This window comes from Theropithecus gelada, chromosome 7a, assembly GCF_003255815.1.
Source record: "Theropithecus gelada isolate Dixy chromosome 7a, Tgel_1.0, whole genome shotgun sequence".
In the NCBI taxonomy this organism is placed as follows: Eukaryota; Metazoa; Chordata; class Mammalia; order Primates; family Cercopithecidae; genus Theropithecus; species Theropithecus gelada.
Window position 1 is genome coordinate 39,845,076 of NC_037674.1, and position 22,168 is coordinate 39,867,243.

The following is a 22,168-nucleotide window of genomic DNA, read 5'->3' on the forward strand; positions in this document are numbered from 1 at the left end:
AGCTCAGGAGATCGAGACCATCCTGGCTAACACGGTGAAACCCCGTCTCTACTAAAAATACAAAAAAACTAGCCGGGCGAGGTGGCGGGCGCCTGTAGTCCCAGCTACTCGGGAGGCTGAGGCAGGAGAATGGCGTAAACCCGGGAGGCGGAGCTTGCAGTGAGCGGAGATCCGGCCACTGCACTCCAGCCTGGGCGACAGAGCGAGACTCCGTTTCAAAAAAAAAAAGAAAAAAAAAATCAGCCAGGTACGGTGGCTCACGCCTGTAATCCCAGCACTTAGGGAGGCCGAGGTGGGCGGATCACGAGGTCAGGAGTTCAAGACCAGCCTAGGCAGCATGGTGAAACCCTGTCTCTACTAAGGATGCAAAATTAGGCCGGGTGCGGTGGCTCACGCCTGTAATCCCAGCACTTTGGGAGGCCAAGACGGGCGGATCACGAGGTCAGGAGATTGAGACCATCCTGGCTAACACGGTGAAACCCCGTATCTACTAAAACACAAAAAAAAATTAGCTAGGCGAGGTGGTGGGCACCTGTAGTCCCAGCTACTCGGGAGGCTGAGGCAGGAGAATGGCGTAAACCCGGGAGGCGGAGCTTGCAGTGAGCCGAGATCACGCCACTGCACTCCAGCCTGGGCGACAGAGCGAGACTCCGTCTCAAAAAAAAAAAAACAAACAAAGAATACAAAATTAGCTAGGCATGGTGGCAGGCGCCTGTAATCCCAGCTACTCGGGAGGCTGAGGCAGAGAATTGCTTTAACCTGGGAGGCGGAGGTTGCAATGAGCCGAGATCGCGCCACTGCACTGTAGCCTGGGCGACAGAGCAAGACTCTATCTAAACTACAAAAAACGTCTCAGATGTTACTCTCTGAAGTCTTCCCTGACCCCAGCCCATTTCCTCCCTAACAGGATTAATTTCCTTCTTTGGGCTCCTACTGTGTTCATACTTTCATTAGTGCTTTTTTGTTTGTTTTTTAATTTATATGTTGACATGTAGTTCTTTAGGTGACCATCTATGCCATTTTTATTATTTTATTTATTTATTTATTTATTTTTGAGACGGAGTCTCGCTCTGTCGCCCAGGCTGGAGTGCAGTGGCCGGATCTCAGCTCACTGCAAGCTCCGCCTCCCGGGTTCAAGCCATTCTCCGCCCTCAGCCTCCCGAGTAGCTGGGACTACAGGCGACCACCACCTCGCCCGGCTAGTTTTTTAGTATTTTTTAGTAGGGACGGGGTTTCACCGTGTTAGCCAGGATGGTCTCGATCTCCTGACCTCGTGATCCACCCGTCTCGGCCTCCCAAAGTGCTGGGATTACAGGCTTGAGCCACCGCGCCCGGCCTTTTTTTTTTTTTTTTTTTTTTTTTTTTTTTTTTTTATAAGGAGTCGCACTCTGTTGCCTGGCCGGAGTGCAGTGCCACGATCTTGGCTACAGGTTTTTGCCACCACACCCAGCTAATTTTTATATTTTTAGTAGAGATGGGGTTGCACCATGTTGGCCAGGATGGTCTCCATCTCCTGACCTTGTGAGCTGCCTGCCTCAGCCTCCCAGAGTGCTGGGATTACAGGCATGAGTCACCAGGCCTGGCCTAGGTGACCATCTATGTCTTATTCACCTTTATATCTCCAGTGTCCTAACATATAGCCTGGCATATAGTAGGTGTACAATAAGTGGTCACAACAATAAATAGAGAGGCAGACAATGGTGGAGATATGAAAAATCTTGGCCGGATACGGTGGCTCACACCTGTAATCCCAGCACTTTGGGAGGCCGAGGTGGATGGATCACGAGGTTGGGAGTTCAAGAGCAGCCCAGCCAACATGGTGAAACCCTGTCTGTACTAAACATAAAAACAAAAATTAGCGGGGCATGGTGGCACATGCCTGTAATCCCAGCTACTGGGGAGGCTGAGGCTGGAGAATCTCTTGAACCCGGGAGGCAGAGGTTGCAGTGAGCTGAGATCGCACCATTGCACTCCAGCCTGAGTCACAGGGTGAGATTCCATCTCAGAAAAACAAAAAAGAAAAATCTTAAATGCCGTGTGAAAGGATTTGAACTGTGTTCTAAAGATACCCATATAAAGTTGTGTTACTTTTTGTTTTTGTTTTTTTGAGACAGAGTCTCACTCTGTCATGCAGGCTAGAGTGCAGTGGTATTATCTCGGCTCACTGCAACCTCCGCCTCCCAGGTTAAAGCAATTCTCTTTCAGCCTCCTGAGTAGCTGGTATTACAGGAGCGCGCCACCATGCCCAGCTAATTTTTTGTATTTTCAGTAGAGATGGGTTTCACCATATTGTCCAGTCTGGTCTTGAACTACTGACCTTAGGTGATTCGCCCACCTGGGGTTCCCTAAGTGCTGGGATTACAGGCCTGAGCCACCACACCCAGCCAAAGTCATGTTTTAGAAGGATTGTCCTGGCAGCCGTAGGAAGGATGTACTGGATGGGACAAGCCTGAAAACGGGGATGATTTAGGAAATTACCATGGTTGTCCAGGTAAGTTATGATGAAGGTCTGCAGCAATGCTGTGTCAGTTGAGTTGAAGAGAAAGGAACTGATGACTGGAATGTTTAGGAGGTAAAGTTTATAGGACTTAGTAATTTGACTGGATATGAAGGATGAGAGAAGTCTAAGATCAACTTAAGTTTCTTTTTTGTTCTAAAATATATGTTATTTGATAAAGGAGTATTGTTGACATTAATAACACCAGATTGCTTGACAATGACCTTACCTTGATATGTTAGGTGAAGTCAAAGATCTCTCAGAGCACTGCCTCAGAATAGTTTTCAGTTGAGTCAGACTAGCCATTGGGAAAATAAAATCTAAAATTGGCACAGCCCTTGATTCAAGAGGAGTCTTCAGCATTCTGAGGTAATAGTCTCAGAATGGACTTTGTTAGTTGAAGACCTTACCACATACTGTCATTCATTCATTCATTTGTTTATTTTGAGTTTCACTCTTGTTGCCTAGGCTGGAGTGCAATGGCACGATCTTGGCTCACCGCAACCTCCGCCTCCCAAGTTTAAGCGATTCTCCTGCCTTAGCCTCCCGAGTAGCTGGGATTATAGGCATGTACCATCACATCTGGCTAATTTTGTATTTTTAGTAGAGACATGGTTTCTCTATGTTGGTCAGGCTGGTCTCGAACTCCCGACCTCAGGTGATCCACCTGCCTCAGCCTCCCAAAACTGTCTTTAATTAAAAGCAGTTTTCTTCTGGTTTTCACTGCTTTAAGTTGGAGTGAAAACCTATTATATTAAAATCAAGACCCAAAATAAATGATTGTCATGAGTGGGTGATTCCCAGTTAGGCCTTGAAGAATCAGGCCAGAAAAGCTATGAGGTTAATTTTAGAGAAAATATATTTGCTTGAGTTCTTTTATGTAGAGGTTCTAGCATATGATTCCACAGGGCACAGAAAACCACAGTGGAAATGTTACTGTGGATAGAATGAAACCTGGTTGTAGCTGCTTCAACCAGATTGTCTTCCACAAATGGCTATAAGATCCGTAAATTTGTGTATGTCTTATCACTTATCCCTTTCACCTGGTGCATATATGAATTGTCTCTGTAGCATTGAGCTGGAAGCCCCTGTCTTAGATATTAGGCACGTGACTTGAATTGGGTTACTGGTATATGGGAGTTCAGCTATCCAACTTTGGGCCAACTGGTATGATCTTTATTCAACCCTAGTCAAATATAGAGTTGTCCTCTGGTCAAAGTGCTATGATCAGTAGGTTACCCTGAAGTAAGAAAACGTTTATCTTCTAGTAGAGTGGGGCCTGGGTGGTAGTTTTCCTGTGACACCTTGAATTGCTTTGAAGGAAAATATAAATGAGAACTGTTTATCACAGAGCACAGTTGCTTGCGGGGTATGCTTCCTTGGATCTCTTGTTCTTGCACCTCTTTATCAGACTCATTTCCTTCTCTCTTTCTGCATATTATCACCTCAGTCTTCTTGGAGTTGGTTTTCAGCTAACGAGATTTCAGACCCTGATTTCATGTTCTATCTAGTTCCTCAAAATTCAAACCAAGAAAGCCTATAGCAAATATGTGTTCTTTGTTAATGAATTCCCTATTATTGTTGCTTTAGTTATTAGTTCTTCAACTAACAACTTATAAATCTTTTTTTTTTTTTTTTTTTGAGATGGAGTTTCACTCTTGTTGCCCAGGCTGGAGTGCAATGACGTGATCTTGGCTCACTGCAACCTCCGTCTCCCAGGTTCAGGCGATCCTCCTGCCTCAGCCTCCCGGGTGGCTGGGATTACAGGTGCCCGCCACCACGCCCAGCTAATTTTTTGTATTTTTAGTAGAAATGGGGTTTCACCATACTGGCCAGGCTGGTTTTGAACTCCTGGCCTAAAGCAATCCACCTGTCTTGGCCTCCCAAAGTGCTAGGATTATAGGCATGAGCCACCATGCCTGGCCAACTTATAAATCTTATATCTGGAGACAGATATACCATTTACAGATCATCTGGGAATCTGTTGTGAAGAGTGACATAGTTCAGGAGTTATTGATCATTTCAGTACAAGAATGAATAAGAATGAAGGGGAGGCCTGAAGATTTGGTGAAAATGCCCATTTGCCACTGAATCAGTGGTGGTTGACAAAAACTGCTAATGAACTTTTTCTCTTATGAAAATGGCAAAAAAAATGAGATTATATATATATATATATATATATATATATATATATATATAAATTTTTTTTTTTTTTAAAATAGAGATGAAGTCTCATCATGTTGCCCAGGCTGGTCTTGAACTCCTGGTTCAAGCGATCTGCCTGCCTTGGCTTCCCAAAGTGCTGGGATTACAGTCCTGAGCCATTGCACCTGGCCTAAAAGAAATGTTTTTTTTAGATGACTGGTGAACAATTTCCCTCTGGATAGGAGAAGAAAATGGCTGTTTAGTGGTTAATTACCTGTTATGTTAGACAGATATGAAATTTGTGAAGCATGAAAGCAGAGTAGGCCCACCTCCCCTACTTCTCAGGCTGGAAACCTGGTGAATCAGAGTTCCCATTGGCAAGAATACCAGCAACTTCCTGGAGTCTTTCATCAAGTTTGGTTAGATGCTTGATTTTAGAACCCAAATTCCCTAATCTGTCTATTGTGCTATGTCAGTGACCCTTAATCTAGCGTTGTCTCTAAACTGGATGTGCAGTCAAAGGTGGTGGCTCACGCCTGTAATCCTAGCACTTTGGGAGGCCAAGGAAGGAGGATTCCTTGAGCCCAGGAGTTCAAGACCAGCCTGGGCAACACAGTGAGACCCCATCTCTTGAAAAAAATAAAATTAGCCAGGTCTGGTGGTGTGGGCCTGTAGTCTCCAGTACTCAGGAGGCTGAGGTAGGGTGGCTTGAGCCCTCCAGGTCAAGGCTGTAGTGAGCTACAAACATACCACTGCACTCCAGCCTGGGTGAGAGTGAAACCTTGTCTTTAAAAAAAAAAAAAAATTAGCACATCTGTAGTTCCAGTTACTTGGGAGGCTGAGTCAGGAGGATCACTTGAGCCCAGAAGGTCCAGGCTACAGTGAGCTGTGCTTGCACCAGTGCACTCTAGCCTGGGCAACAGAGTGAGACCCTATCTCAAAATAATTAATAATAAATATAAAATACAAAATAAATATATATAAATAAAAATATAAAATAAATATAATAATAAATATAAAATAAAATGTGATATCCAGAGCTTATTCACATTCTTCACTTCCCTTCTTTTATTCTTTCTCTGGGTAAGCTGCATTTTAGTTTTCTGACTTTCAGACCAAATATCTCTTACTTGTTAGGATACAATGTAAGTATATAGCAGCTTGTTAGTATGTAATGTGGTCTTTAGTGTCCGGGCCCTGGTTGTGGGGATTATGTTTTTTTTTTTTCTGGAGGTACTGAGGCTCTGCCAAGCTCACTTTGTTTTAATGTGTTTGATAATGAAAAATAATCTCTTCTTCCAATGCATAGGCTTTACTTTATTCCTTGTAGGCCACTTTGCTTTTCACCTTTGTTTCTTGTAAGTTCCCTGAAGTTCAGTGCTAGCAGTAGGAAAAGGGATATTCACCTGGAACTTAGAGATTCACCTGGGAAAGTTGATTTTTATGTTTGCCTTTATTGTGAGGCATGATGGGTCCAAGGAACCTTTGTTATTTAATTTTTCCAGTTCTTCCCACTATTTAACATTTGCTTACTCTGTTAATACACATCAGGGTGGTTTTTCTTAAACATAGAGCCATATTGACCACTTGCCAAGACACAAGTTTAAGGATAACACATTAAGAGTAATATCTACTTTTACTTAGAGTTACAGTTCTAAGAGTGTCCAATTCCCAGCATGTGTGTATTCACCATGAATAAAATAACGTTAATGCACAAGTTGGTAAAATCATTTTTTTTTTTTTTGATACGGAGTCTCGCTCTGTCACCCAGCCTGGATGGAGTGCAGTGGCACGTTCTTGGCTCACTGTGCCCGGCCCATTCATTGCGTTTTTATTCAACAAGTATTTATTGATTGCCTGCTGTGAACCAGGCACTGTCCTAGATGCTGATGAGTAAACAAAACAAAAATCCCTGTCCTCATGGAGCTTTTGTCTTAGTGAGGTGAGACCAAGTAAAAGTTTTAAATAAGTAAATGACAGTGTATCAGATGATGGTAAAATAAGGCTGGAGAGGACCGGGTGTGGTGGCTCAAGCCTGTAATCCCAGCACTTTGGGAGGCCGAGGCAGGTGGATCACGAGGTCAATAGATTGAAGCCATCCTGGCTAACACAGTGAAACCCCGTCTCTACTAAAATACAAAAAATTAGCGGGCGTGGTGGTGGGCACTTGTAGTCCCAGCCACTTGAGAGGCTGAGGCCAGAGAATGGCGTGAACCCGGGAGGCGGAGGTTGCAGTGAACCGAGATCGCGCCACTGCACTCCAGCCTGGGCGACAGAGCGAGACTCCGTCTCAAAAAAAAAAATGAAAAATAAGACTGGAGAGGTAGGTTAAGAGTGCCAAGTTTTTGGGGAATTTGGTGCTGTGATTTTAAATAGGGTTATCAAGAATGTTCACTACATGTTGACATTTGAACAAAGTTCTGAAGGAAGAGAAGGAAGAAGCCATGGAAATACCTAGGGTGAAAAGCATTCCAGGAAGAAGGATAAGGCAAGTCCAAAAAACCTGAGGCAGGAACAACAAAGAAGCCAGTGTGGCAAGAGTGGAATGAAAATGAGGGAGATAAGTAAGAGAAAGTATCAGAGAGGAAATGGGGGGCCAGATTGTCCAGGGACTTGTAGGTGGTAAGCAAGGACTTAAACTTTTATTCTGATTTAGATGAAAACCCATTGGAGAGTTTTAAGCAGAAGAATGGCGTGATACGATATTAAAAAAAAAATTAGTTCTGGTGGCTCTGTTGAGAATAGACCAAGAGGGAAGTTAAGGGCAGAAACAGACCACTTAGGAGGTTATTACAGAAACCCAGGGAGACATGATGGCTTGGACCAGGGAAGTAGCCAATGAAGTCTTAAGAAATGGTGAGATATTGGATATATTTTTGCTTTTTTGTTTTGAGACAGGGTCTCACTCTTGCCCAGGCTAGAGTGTATGCCACCATGCTTGGCTAATTTTTTTAATGTTTTATTTTTTGTAGAGATGAGGTCTTGCCATGTTGCCCAGGCTGGTCCCAAACTCCTGGGCTCAAGCAGTCCTCCTGCCTGGGCCTTCCAAAATTCTGGGATTAGAAGTGTGAGCCACCTGCCTAACCAGAGAAAAGAATTCTATCTCTGGATGGCAAGAGTAAAGATTTAAAAAAAAGCTATCAAGTTCTACTACAGATAGATCAATTAAAATGATCTATCATTTAATTTAATTTATTAATTTAATTTATCTAATCATTTAATTGACCGGGCGCGGTGGCTCACACCTGTAATCCCAATACTTTGGGAGGCTGAGACGGGTGGATTACTTGAGGTCAGGAGTTCAAGACCAGCCTGGCCAACATGGTGAAACCCCATTTCTACTAAAAATACAAAATTAGCTGGGCGTGGTGGCAGACGTCTGTAATCCCAGCTACTCGGGAGGCTGAGGCAGGAGAATCGCTTGAACCCGGGAGGCAGAGGTTGCAGTGAGCCAAGATCACACCATTGCACTCCAGCTTGGGTAACAGAGTGAGATTCCATCTCAAAAAAAAAAAAAAAAGGCCGGGTGCAGTGGCTCACGCCTATAATCCCAGCACTTTGGGAGGCCAAGGCAGGCGGATCACAAGGTCAAGAGATCGAGACCATCCTGGCCAACATGGTGAAACCCCATCTCTACTAAAAATACAAAAATTAGCCTGGCATGGTGGCAGGCGCCTGTAATCCCAGCTACTCGGGAGGCTGAGGCAGGAGAATTGCTTGAACCCGGGAGGCAGAGGTTGCAGTGAGCCGAGATTGTGCCACTGCACTCCAGCCTGTGTGAGAGCGCAAGACTCTGTCTCAAAAAAAAAAAAAAAAAGGTGAGAACTGAGAATTGACCATTTGATTTAGCAACATGGAAGTCAACAGTGACCTTTACAAGAATAATTTTGATGGAATGATGAGAGCGAAAGCCTATTTATAGTGAATTGGAGAAAAAAGTGCGAGAGAAATTAAAGGCAGATTTAAAGAATCTAAAGAAATTAAACGAGTACAGATAATCTTTTGATGAATTTTGTTGTAATGGGAATCTGAGAAATTAGTATAGCTGGAGGAGGATGTGGGATCTGGATAAGAGACTTTGTTTCATGTCAGACATTACAGAATGTTTGTGTGTTAATAGGATTGATCCAGTAGAGAGGCAAAAGTTATTGATATGGAAGAAAGAGGAGAGATTGGCTGAAATGGTTTGTGGTGTTGGAAAAGCAGAGCTGTGATTGTCCTTTGCCTCAATGGTCTCTAAGCCACAGGGAAGGAAAAATAGGAAAATTAAAGAGATGGTAATTATGACTGCTGCTGCTCTGGTCTCTGTAGAATTAGGTTTAGTGATCTTCATGGCAGCCTCTGGTTTTATTTGTGCCAAAGCACCTCAGCATGGATCTTGTGCAGAGCTTATTTCCTTCTAATACCCAGCAATAACAGCTGGGCCTTGCTTTTCTTTGGCTTCTGAAGATAAAAGGGGTAAGAAAGAAGAGGGTTTACCCTTGTGTCTTTAGCCTTACTTTTCTACCATGAACATTTGACCCTGCCTATTAATATGATTATGGCCGATAGTTAATATTAAGTTTGTTTTATTGGCTGAGTGTGGTGGCTCTCTCCTATAATCCCAGAACTTTGGGAGGTTGAGGCAGGAGAATCATTTGGGTCCAGGAGTTTGAGATCAGCCTGGGCAACATAGCGAGACCCCATCTCTTAAAAAAAAAACAAAATAAAAACAAAGTACATGTCCCACCTCTTCCACACTGAAAGCCATGGTGTGTGGGCAGGACCAGATGCTGCTAAAAATCCCTTCCATTTTCCCCACAGCATCACTTATCATGTAGGACAAGAGTGGTCAGTAAAAAAGTTTAACTATTCATGCTTCTAGTTACAGAGAAATTTGAATTTCCTTACTTTTTAAAATGAAACTTTTAGTGGCTTAGACTTTAGGAGGCATATCTTAGCAGTCAAATAAGGGTGGAAAATACAGGTAATTTCATACTTTTGATGGTAGTTACTACGAGAAAGGATTCTCTGGTAATGAAGTCTGACCCAGAAGCCTATGAGTCATATTTGTTGAACATGCCAAACATAAGACATAATAAGATAGGAAATAATGAAATTCCAGATCAGTTAACCATTGCTAACCCCCAATTGTTCTTAAATTGTGATTGTGTAGCCAGCATAGTCTTACTCTAGGTTCTGTGTCTGTTTTTACAAAAAAAGTAAAAGTCCTAACTATTCACACAGATTTGTTTTATGATAAGAGATCCAAAGGAGGTTTCTAAATAATTTTCAGAATTGCTCTACCAGTTACCTTTTCACCCGAAGTAGATCTGGAAAGCATCCAGCAGAACAGCTTTTGCATGTTCATACCTTTCAGAATGAATCATCTTCCTTCCGTTTAGCGAGAGAAGGGCTATGTGTACTGTTTCTGGCAGAATTTCCACAGATGTTTTATTTTTTCTTAAGTCTTCCAGTGCTTCACATGAGTTGAACCTTGTGGGTACTTGATGTTCCCCAAGGAGATCTCTGAATCTCCTGATTCTTGGTTGTTTCTGATAATAGAACAGTCAGTTCTGATTCTTCTGGGAGGATTTCAGGTATCCTTTTTTTTTTTTTCAATGAAGTTGTTCCCACTATAGGAAATCAGAGATCGCAGGCAATAGATTGTATAATACTGTACTAAGGATTGTAGAAAGGTGTGGGTTTGTTCTTGCTTGTTAAGCATAATCCTCTTCACCTGTGAAATGGAGAGTACTATCATCAGAATGTTGAGGTGAAATCTGGGACATCTTCTGATCTCCTTAAATTCAAAACTTGTCCCAACTAGCCTGAACTTTTTATTTTTATATTTCACAGTTTCCAGACATCAGTCAAGAATCTGATTCTCCATTTGTTTTCATCTGCAAAAATCCTCAGGAAATGGTTGTGAAGTTTCCTATTAAAGGAAATCCAAAAATCTGTAAGTCATGATTTTTTTTTCTTTAAGACCAGTCAAGTGCAGTAGTGAGGAATGGGGAAAAAAGTAGAACAAGGAGTTTAATCTGTAACTGACTGTGAACAATCAGTTGAAGTAACCCACTACCTTTGGATCAGCCTGTAAGTCATAATCTTTGATGGTCTAATTTTCTTTTCTTTTCTTTTTATTTTTTTGTCTTGCATCTCACTTGTCTAGATTTTTATAAAATCTTCCCTTTTGGCTGGGCACGGTGGCTCATGCCTGTAATCCCAGCACTTTGGGAGGCTGAGGCAAGCGGATCACGAGGTCAAGGCATCAAGACCATCCTGGCCAACATGGTGAAACCCCATCTCTACTAAGATTTAAAAAAAAAAAAAAATAGCTGGGTGTGGTGGCATGTGCCTGTAGTGCCTGTAGTCCCAGCTGAGAACTGGGAAGCTGAGGCAGGAGAAGCGCTTGAACCTGGGAGGCAGAGGTTACAGTGAGCTGAGATTGTGCCATTGCACTCTAGCCTGGTAACAGAGTGAGGCTCCGTCTCAAAAAAAAAAAAAAAATTTTTTTTTTACTGTGTTCTGTGTGTCCCTAGTGTTGGAGGCTTAATATAATTATGCTTATCAATAAGTTTGTTAGGTTAACTACAGTAAAGCCTTTCCAAAGTATACCTTGATCCACAATTATCAGCATAGTAAGTCACTCGAAACTTCTATTTCAGATCCTATTACATTAAAATGCTATTTGTCAGCCAAAAGAGTGTTTTACCCCACTGTACTGCTCATTAAAGGAAGTAGTAAGGCAGTGCAGTGGCAACATTGTCATTTATCCATTTATTCATTGTTCAGTATTCAACTCAAGAATAAGGGCTGGGCGTGGTGGCTCATGCCTGTAATCCCAGCACTTTGGGAGGCTCAGATGGGTGGATCATCTGAGGTCAGGAGTTCGAGACCAGCCTGGCCAACATGGTGAAACCCCATCTCTACTAAAAATACAAAAAATTAACTGGGCATGGTGGTGGGCGCCTGTAATCCCAGCTACTCGGGAGGCTGAGACGGGAGAATCGCTTGAACTTGGGAGGTGGAGGTTGCAGTGAGCCGAGATTGCGCCACTGCACTCCAGCCTAGGCAACAAGAGTGAAACTCCATCTCCAAAAAAAAAAGACTTAACATTTTAAGTATTTATTGAGCATCTGTTTTAGAGACACCACTTCCCACATTTCTCTTCATTATTGGTTCCCAGAGTACGGCCTTGGCTCTCTTGCTTTTCATTCCTTTTTAAAATTTTTATTAGTTAATTGATTGAGACAGGGTCTTGCTCTGTCACCCAGGCTGGAGTGCAGTGGCATGATCATGGCCCACTGTAGCCTACACCTCCCAGGTCTAATCCTCCCACATCAGCGTCCTGAGTAGCTGGGACCCATCTTGTCTTCCTCTGTCCCAGAGCAGCCTCTTCTATTTCAAAGCAGTCTCAAAACACATATAGTGGGCCAGGCGCTGTGGCTTACACCTGTAATCCCAGCACTTGGGGAGGCCGAGGCGGGTGGATCACAAGGTCAGAAGATCGAGACCATCCTGGCTAACACAGTGAAACCCTGTTTGTACTAAACATACAAAAAATTAGCCAGGCATGGTAGCAGGTGCCTGTAGTCCCAGCTACTCGGGAGGCTGAGGCAGGAGAATGGTGTGAACCCGGGAGGTAGAGCTTACAGTGAGTCGAGGTTGCACCACTGCACTCCAGCCTGGGCGACAGAGCGAGACTCCGTCTCAAAACAAAACAAAACAAAACAAAACAAACCCACATATATAGTGGTGGTGTCCTCCCTGCCTAACATCCTTGGAAAAGCAACATCAGCAACTGTCTCCCATTTGCTCATGTCAGTTACCATTTTGTGCCTCTTTGTCACTGCTTTCCCATTGTGTGAATTGCGTGATTCTAGGGCATGCATTGTCCTCACTGGTGCACAACTCTCCCTCATCCAATACTTTGGGGACCAACTAGCCATTTTATAAATCTTGCCCTAGAGAAGTACTTCTCAAACTATAATGTAACTAAAAATCACCTAGCAAGCTGTTAAAACACAGGTTCCTCAATCCTGCTCTCAGGTGATACTGATGCTGTTGGCCAGCTGGCTATACTTTAAGTAACACTGCTTTGAATCACAAAATGAAATGCTTGGAGTAGGAATTCACATTAATGTATATTTACTGCAACATTCAGGCAACATTTTGATTGATAAGATCCTAAGATTCCTACACATTGGAAGATCTGAACCAAGTTGCCCTTAACTGACACAAATTATTTACTTCAGACGGTACTCCAGTTGGTGGCCCAGTAGCCCTGGAAATCCTTTCTTTTCTCTACTATTAAGGATTTATTTATTTTTGAGATAGGGCCTCGGCCTGTCACCTAGCCTGGAGTGCAGTTGTGCAATTATGACTCATTGCAGCCTCCACTTCCTGGGATAAAGTAATCCTCCCACCTCAGCCCCCAAAGTAGCTGGGACTACAGGTATGTGCCACCACACCCAGATGATTTTTAAATTTTTGGTAGAGATGAGGTCTCACTATGTTGCCCAGTTTGGTCTCAAGTGATCCTCCTGCCTTGGCCTCTTAAAGTGTTAGGATTACAGGTGTGAGCCACCACACCTGGCCCTATTTAGAATTTAGATCTCCATTTTACCCTCTCTCTGTTTTGGTTCTGGCAGTCTACCCCTTCCTCCTCCATTTCATTTTCACCTTCCTCTAGGCACTGGTGGCAACACTGGTGGTAGGAGGAAACGGTGGTAGATACTCTCTCTCAGACCCACTGTTACTTGATCTTTAGTCCTACTTCCCTTTTCGTAGCTTCTTCCCCTGGCTTGGTTTTCATCTGCTGCCTAAAGTCCTGTGAAAAAATGTTCTGTGTGGGGTTTAGATATTTCTCTGAAACGTTTTACTTTAGTACTTTCTCTATAACTTCAGGACCTTTAGGGCCTTCATTTTTCTCCATAAGGTTTCATGATGGGGAGGGGAGTGACATTCTTAGGAGAAAGCTTTAATAAATTCCTATCTTTAGGCCGGGCGCAATGGCTCACGCCTGTAATCCCAGCACTTTGGGAGGCTGAGGCGGGTGGATCACAAGGTCAGGAGATCGGGACCACAGTGAAACCCTGTCTCTACTAAAAATACAAAAAATTAGCCAGGCGTGGTGGCGGGCGCCTGTAGTCCCAGCTACTCGGGAGGCTGAGGCAGGAGAATGGCGTGAACCCAGGAGGCGGAGTTTGCAGTGAGCTGAGATCACGCCACTGCACTCCAGCCTGGGTTGACAGAGCGAGACTCTGTCTCAAAAAAAAAAAAAATTCCTATCTTTTTCCTATTGTTTCTGTTAGTTAATGGTAGACTAGACAAGGTTAAAAACTGCACAGAAACAATAGGTAGTGAAAATCTTATTTTGAGATGGGGTCTCACTTTGTCATGCAGGTTAGAGTGCAGTGGAACAATCTCGACTCACTGCAACCTCCACCTCTCAGGCTCAAGTGATCTTCCCACCTCAGCCTCCTAGGTAGCTGGGACCACAGGCGCACGCCACCATGCCTGGCTAATTTTTTGTATTTTTGCTAGAAATGGGGTCTTGCCATGTTGCCCAGGCTGATCTCGAACTCCTGAGCTCAGGTGATCCATTTACCTCGGCCTCTCTAAAAACCTCCTACTCTGCCAGAACTCTCTTCCGTTAGGTCCTAGGGGATACCTCCAGTAGTTTAAGCTGGAAAAGTCTTTAATCCCAGTTACATTGGGGAAAATACATACACGCCTCTTAATTTGGAATGGTTATCACATTTTCCCCTAGATATATTATTACATGAAGTGATTAAGTTTAATAGCATTAATAATATTAATACTTGGTCAGGCACAGTGGCTCATGTCTGTAATCCCAGCACTTTAGGAAGCTGAGGCAGGAGGATCCCTTGAAGCCAGGAATTTGAGACCAGCCTGAGTAACATAGTGAGACCCTGTCTCTACAAAAAAAAAAAAAAAAAATTATTCCATTGTGGTGGCATGTGCCTGTAGTGCCAGCTACTTGGGAGGCTGAGGTAGAAATATTGCTTCAGCCCAGGAGTTCAAGGCTGCAATGGGCTATGATTGCAATACTGCATTCCAGCTTGGATGACAGAGCGAGATCCTGTCTCTAAAAAAAAATTAATAGTCTGCTTTACTTATAACACTATGGCTTAATTTTTTTTTTTTTTTTTTGTGGGATGGCTTAGGAACGTAGCCACCCTTTACAGATTAGTTCTATGATAAATATATTTGAAATTCCAAACTTTTATTTTTGAGACAGGGGTCTCACTATGTTGCCTAGGCTGGCCTTGAACTCTGGGTTCAAGAGATCCTCCTGCCTGAGCCTCCCAAGTAGCTGGAACTACAGATACACACTACTACTCCTGGCTTCAGGTTCTAAACTTCAGACTTGCAAATAAACTTTTAGAATATGACCCATTTATGTGTTGTATCATATATATATATTATGTGTTGTATCATATATATGTATATAAATGCCTTAAATTAAAGGTGTATACTTTGATTTGTTTGTTTTTGGAAGTGTAAATTTGAGTTTGCTTGACCTTAAGTTAATTGTGTCTCCTGAAATTGAAATAATTCAGAAAAAAGCAATATACAGTAGGGTATCACCTGGCTCTGTGTCTGCTTTATATAGGTTGAATACTCAGATAAAGGAAAATTTTTAAATTTAACAACATGCTCTATAAACTAATGCACCTTATATCTTTTGCAAACCATGTGAAAATTCCTGTGAGAGTTATATCAATTGATGACAAATATTTTTTCCCCTTTTAACTTCTTGCCCATCTGCTGCACATGCATTTGATTTTCTTTTAGGCACTATGATTGAGGATGTGGTTTAACACTGAAATGATTTAGGTATTAAATGTAAAAATACTGGGGAAATACAGAAACTAAGTGTTACACCCTACCCTGAAGAGGATGTATTGTATCTCACTGTGGTTCACTATCCAGATCCTGATCTTAGAAGCCCAGGCTGAACTAGAATTCAGAGCTTAAAGTTCCTGCAATCTAAGGACAGTCGTGATGACTGCTGCTTTCCACAAGAAGCCCTGGTCCCTTACCATCATTGCCCACAGCTGGCCCAAGAGTTGCCTCTATTGGCAATCACTCTATTAGACTTTAGGGATACAAAATGTCCATGATTGTAAGGAGTTCACAGATTGTTGGCAAAAGTCTGATTTTTTTTAGGCAGCCTAAGGGATGAAAGAATGTCTGAATTCCTGGGAATATACTGGAAATCCTTGTTCTTCTTGTATCTTGTTTCTCCTATTAGCTTTCCATTTTAGACATCATCACTGAAGCCAGAGATTAGTCTGCCTACCATTGGGTGTTTTATTCTGATGGGTTGATCTTACCTGAGCTGGTCTCACTTGAGGGCTTTCATAATCATACTGGAGTTTCCTGAAACGTAAAATAGGAATGTTCTTATTCAGTGAAGCTTTAAGAATGTGAAGAAAATGATATGTATTTTTTTCTTATGAGGAATCTGAAATAAATAATTAAAAGACTTGCCTGGGGTTATATGGTAAATGAAAGATGAAAGTGAAACCATAACTAAGAAACCTAACTCCCAAGCCTCAGCATAAATAATATGACCACCCTTACTTCTTCCGGAGACTTTGAATTTATGAAGCCCTTTTTTTTTTTTTTTTTTTTTTGAGATGGGATCTTGCTCTGTTGCCCAGGCTGGAGTGCACTGGCAAGATCTCAGCTCACTGCAACCTCTGCCTCCTGGTTTCAAGCAATTCTCCTGCCTCGGCCTCCCGAGTAGCTGGGATTACAGGTGAGCGCCACCACACCCAACTAATGTTTGTATTTTTAGTAGAGACGGGGTTTCACCATGTTGGTCAGGCTGGTCTTGAACGCCTGACCTCAAGTGATTTGCTTGCCTTGGCCTCCCAAAGTGCTGGTAGTACAGACATAAGCCACACCCAGCCTGAAGCACTTTAATATATATTATTTTAGTTATAGGCTGAGCATCCCAAATCTGAATTTTTTTTTTTTTTTTTTTTTTGAGACGGAGTCTCGTTGTGTCGCCCAGGCTGGAGTGCAGTGGCTGGATCTCAGCTCACTGCAAGCTCCACCTCCCAGGTTCACGCCATTCTCCTGCCTCAGCCTCCTGAGTAGCTGGGACTACAGGCGCCCGCCACCTCGCCCGGCTAGTTTTTTGTATTTTTTAGTAGAGACGGGGTTTCACTGTGTTAGCCAGGATGGTCTCAATCTCCTGACCTCGTGATCCGCCCATCTCGGCCTCCCAGAGTGCTGGGATTACAGGCTTGAGCCACCGCGCCCGGCCAGAATTTTTTTTTTTTTTGAGACTGGGTCTCGCTCTGTCACCCAGGCTGGAGTGTAGTGGTGTGAACTCAGCTCACTGCAACCTCTGCTTCCCTGGCTCAAGCAATTCTCCCACCTCAGCCTCCCAAGTAGCTGGGACTATAGGCCTGTACCACCATACCCGGCTAATTTTTTATTGCTTTTATTTTTTTTATTATTATTATTTTTTTTTTTTTTGAGTTTTACTCTTGTTGCCCAGGCTGGAGTGCAATGGTACAATCTCAGCTCACTGGAACTTCCACCTCCTAGGTTCAAGCGATTCTGCTGCCTCAGCCTCCTGAGTAGCTGGAAGTATAGATGCCCTCCACCATGCCCAACTAATTTTTGTATTTTGAGTAGAGACGGGGTTTCACCATTTTGACCAGGCTAGTCTTGAACTTCTGACCTCAGGTGATCTGCCTGCCTTCCAAAGTGCAGGGATTACAGACGTGAGCCACTGTGCCCGGCCAAAAAAAAAAAAAAAATCTTTTTTTTAGATAGGGTCTCACTCTGTTGCTCACGCTGGAGGGCAATGGCATGAGATCTTGGCTCACTGCCACCTCCACCTCCTGGGCTCAAGCCATCCTCCTGTCTCAGCCTCCCGAGTAGCTGGGACTCCAGGCTTGCACCACCATACCCAGCAGATTTTTGAGGAGGGGGGTCGGGGAGGGCTTGGTTTTTTTGGTACAGACAGGGTTTCGCCATGTTGGCCAGACTGCTCTGGAACTCCTGGGCTCAAGCGATCTGCCTGCCTTGGCCTCCCAAAGTACTGGGATTACAGGCATGAGCCACCACACCCTGCCCCAAATCTGAAAATCTGAAATGCAAAATCTAAACCTTTTTGAGCTTCAACATGATGCTCAAAGGATATGCTAATTGGAGCATTTGGGATTTTGGATTTCTGGATTTGGGATACTTAACCAGTAAGTATATATAATGCAAATATTCCAAAATCCAAAAAAATCTGAAATTTAAAACACTTCTGGTCCCAAGCATTTTAGATAAGGAGTACTGAACCTGTAGTTATTTGATTAAAGGACTTAGTGTATGTGTAATACACGTAGCTCAGTGACTGGTCTATAGAAAGCACTTTGTGTTAGCTAGAATCTTCTCAATAACTGTGTGTTAGTAAGGGCTTTTTCCTCCTTTCATTTTACAGGTTTATAGAAGTTATTTTACTCAAGTCTTTCTGTCGCAAGATTTCCTGTTCTTTTCACTATATCAGACTGCCTCAGGAACAAATTATTCCAATTTACATTTCATTTCTAGGGCACAATATCATAGAGTTGGAAGGAACCTTCAGTATTTTATAGTCCAGTTTCCTCTTAGAGTTGATAAAATTGAGGACAAGAGTGACTAGGTAACATACTCAAGATTATACAGCTACAAAGTCTCAGGATTAAAACTGAGTTTTTCAGCCAGGCGTGGTGGCTCACGCCTGTAATCCCAGCACTTTGGGAGGCTGAGGTGGGGTGGGAAATTGCTTGAGGTCAGGAGTTCAAGACCAACCTGGCCAACATGGTGAAACCCTATCTCTACCAAAAAATTTAAAAATTAGCTGGGCGTGATGGCACACACCTGTAGTCCCAGCTACAGGGGAGGCTAAGGCAGCATAATTGCTTGAACCTGGGTGGTGGAGGTTGCAGTGAGCCGAGATCACGCCATTGCACTCCAGCCTGGGCGACAGAGACTCTGTCTCAATAAATAAACAAACAAACAAATAGAGTCTTTCAACTTATGCAATACAGACAACTGAATGTCTGGAGTCCTAGATGGAATTCTAAATTCTGGCCTAGCTTGTCCTAAAAAGCTGAATGAGACTCACCTCTGGGTACTACCACCTTTACAATCTGTACTCTTACATTTATCTGATATCTGCTACTTGTGGTTACTTAGTACTGTCTATAATATAAAGGTTTTGAAATGTGTAGTGTCTACCTTTGTTTAATTCATTTGGTGAGAGCATTTATTGAGCATCTACCATTTGGCAGTTACTATGGTAGTGTTAGGGATACAAAGGCTGACTTGCCTTGTAACAGGGCTCTTTGCCAGATGGCTGGCACATGTTCAGGTTTTCAGCCAGGAAGCACAGGGGATAAAAGAACTCCTAAATCCCTGGGAATGCCCTGTGCTCTAAAGCCCAAATGAAGATCAACAGCATTGTGATTATTGTTAAATGATATTCAGGGTATCACTTAGTGGATGGTTTCTGAGGAAGCCCAGAAAAGAACATAATGTTCTTCTAGAAGCAGGTGTAGCCTGAAAGAGAGAGAGATAAACAAAGAGAGACACACAGACAGACTAATGTTAGACAGGAGGAGATTTAAGTAAACAGAGAAACTTGTTAGGCTGAAGCTAATTTTTCTCACAATCTTACTGTGCCATGGTCAGTACACGTATTCTTAATTGGACAAGTGAAAATACTGAAATCCAGAGAAACTGAATGACTCGCCCAGGTCATACAGCTAGTTAATACCAGAGGAGGGTGGACTAGAACCTGGGTCTTCTGACTTTTAGTCCAGTGCTCCTTCTGTTATGCCTGATTGCTGCAACAAATGAAAATGAAAACATATTGAGAGGCAGTGGTTATGGGCATGGGCCTGTGCTATACTCAGCTGCCTTTGAAGGGGAAGACTGCTTGTTTTTTTTTTTTAGTGCTGAGACTGAACTGAATTATGTTTCTATTTTCAGCATAAGCATCACTATTGACTTAGATGAGACTTTTTGTGGGAGAAAGCAAACTGCCAAACTGTTCTCAGGCCAGACAGGTATTCTCTTAAGATTCTCCTAATGAGATGGATGGTTCCTAAGGCTGCTGCCACTGAGCCAAACTCTATCCTGGTAGATCTGAGAAGAGGTCAGAGACCACATCAGTAATATACCTTTCATTAGGGTCACCTGGGATGGGAAGGTTGCTTGTTTTCTAAGTTTAATACTTAGAGAGTCATATAGCCTATGACCTTTAACCTTCTTAGCTGGTGATAGGGGCCCTTTGTCAGTAAAGCATTCATGTGGATTCTATTCCACTGTTGCAGGTCACTCCCCCTATTAAGTCTGAGGCAGCAAAGGAGTGTTGAACTGCTTTTCTCACTGTGAAGGTTCATGCATTATGCTCAGCCAGTTAACAGGTCAGAGGAGTGGGTTTCCCACTGTGTGAAATGCCTTCCTTTATTGCATGTGTATATTCTTAAAAATTTGCCTTAGCATCGAACACCCTTAAAAATGTGATATTTCTTTTCTAGTAGCTACAAAATTAGAAATAATTAACTTCTTAGATTCTTAGGACAAATACTCATCGTATGCATTTGTGTATCCCTGTACAGTATTCCCATTGCTTCCTTATTCTTACAGAATGCAACTCTGAAGTTTGGAAGTGTCTGAGTCCTGAAATAAGATAATTGAATGTGACAGGAACACAGTAACCAGAAGACCTGGGAGGCTACAAAAGATTTGCATTGCAAATACAAAAATAAATAATGAGACTTCTTTTTCTCCCTTACAGGGAAACTGGATTCCAAGATCCATCAAGGAGCAAAGAAGGGGTTAATGAAGCAGAATAAAGCTGTCTGACCTAGGAGAAAAGGAACTATACAGCATAGTGGAGTTTTATGTACTAAAATTGCTATCTACTGGTCCTTTGGAATTGAAGTAGTAGAAACCTAAAGGCTTGGCATCAGGCTTGAATATCTCAGAACTTAAACTCTTACCAAAACCTGTATATTTTTCTTAAGGAGTGGGATTCCTACTTTATGTAATGGGTCAAAATCTTTGAATACATTATTTATAAAAACCTATTTAAAAATTCTAAGTCTTTTGACATTTTTCTCAGAATAGTATCAAAAGAGATGGGAACAAGTTGGAAATTCCTTTCCTTTTCGAGACTTGTATTTGTAGTTAGAAAGTGTTTAACATGGCCGGGCGCGGTGGCTCACGCCTGTAATCCCAGCACTTTGGGAGGCCGAGGTGGGTGGCTCACGAGGTCAGGAGATCAAGACCATCCTGGCTAACGCAGTGAAACCTCGTCTCTACTAAAAATGCAAAAAAGTTAGCCGGGCGTGGTAGCGGGCGCCTGTAGTCCCAGCTACTCGGAAGGCTGAGGCAGGAGAACGGCGTGAACCCGGGAGGCGGAGCTTGCAGTGAGCCCAGATCCTGCCACTGGACCCCATCCTGGGTGACAGAGTGAGTCTCCGTCTCAAAAAAAAAAAGAAAGAAAAAGTGTTTAACCTAGGTTAATTATTTTTTTTGAGGGATCCTCTCAGATTTTAAAGTTTCTTATCAAAGGGATAATCTGTAGAGTAATAGGATGTTTGAGGAATCCTGTGCTTAATACAAACCTGTGATGGGACAAAAAGGTTTGTAACAAGTTTTCTGCTCCAATCCAATGTCTCTTGAACAGTCTGAGTGAAATGTGAAAAGCTGAGTAACCCTCATTGGCAATTTTTTTTTTGGAAGGAATAAGCTGAAGAAGTGCTTCCACTTCTTGGGTTTGAGAAGCCAGGATATGGATGGTTCAGACTGGGAGAAGATGGAGCCACCTGCTAAAGCAGCATGAAGCTGCCCTATTTATTTTGTTGGTATTGCAAAAGCATCACTTGGATGGGGCAATTAGAAACAAACTAAAAAATAAAATCGCCTTAATAAACGCATCCAAATACCCCCCAAATGCTGAAATCAAATATTTTAAACCATTCACATCCCAGAAAGCTATGTGCTTTGGAAAAAGAAGAGGTTAGTTTGAAATGAGGTTTTTGCTTGTCAGTCTGGCCGTCCTTAGTGAAACACTTTCTGAGGCTGTTCTGAAGAGCTGTCAGAATCTCAGTTGCTGGCATCCTGAGGAAATTCATGGTCTTAAATGTGTATGTTCTGCTTTTTATAAAACAACACCACCACACTGGGGAAGTTGGACTCCCTCCAGCAGTTGTGTGCATGACTTAGAGAGAGCAAGGGAGAGAAAAAAATGTGCCCTGTGTTATGAAAAAGATTAATTTCCCCTTTCTTTAATCCTTCATATTCAGCGTTTATTTGCATTGAAATGCCTCCACTCATTATGCATTGATGTTCACTCAACTGTGAACCCTGCTTGTTGCATAGCTCTAGGCATTGGTTTTGCAGGGCCTGATCACTCTGGATTCCCAGGGAAAACCCACCCGATTCTTGTTCCGGTGATGCAAACATGTAGTATTCCCTTTTTCTGTTCAACCTCTGGAGAAAGGGGAAAGG

The 22,168-nt window shown here is 42.8% G+C and overlaps 1 protein-coding gene across 2 annotated transcripts in view; it reads left to right on the top strand.

The window, feature by feature from the left end:
• Nucleotides 1-20,756, top strand: part of TRIP4 (thyroid hormone receptor interactor 4) — a 71,032-nt gene extending 50,276 nt beyond the window's left edge. For both annotated transcript variants that reach the window (XM_025389533.1, XM_025389532.1), the window contains exons 12-13: nt 10,481-10,583; nt 20,451-20,756. In XM_025389533.1, the coding sequence (XP_025245318.1) occupies nt 10,481-10,583; nt 20,451-20,518 (171 nt within the window). In that variant the 3' untranslated portion in view covers nt 20,519-20,756. The remainder of the gene's footprint in view (nt 1-10,480; nt 10,584-20,450) is intronic.
• The last annotated feature ends 1,412 nt before the right edge of the window (nt 20,757-22,168 follow it).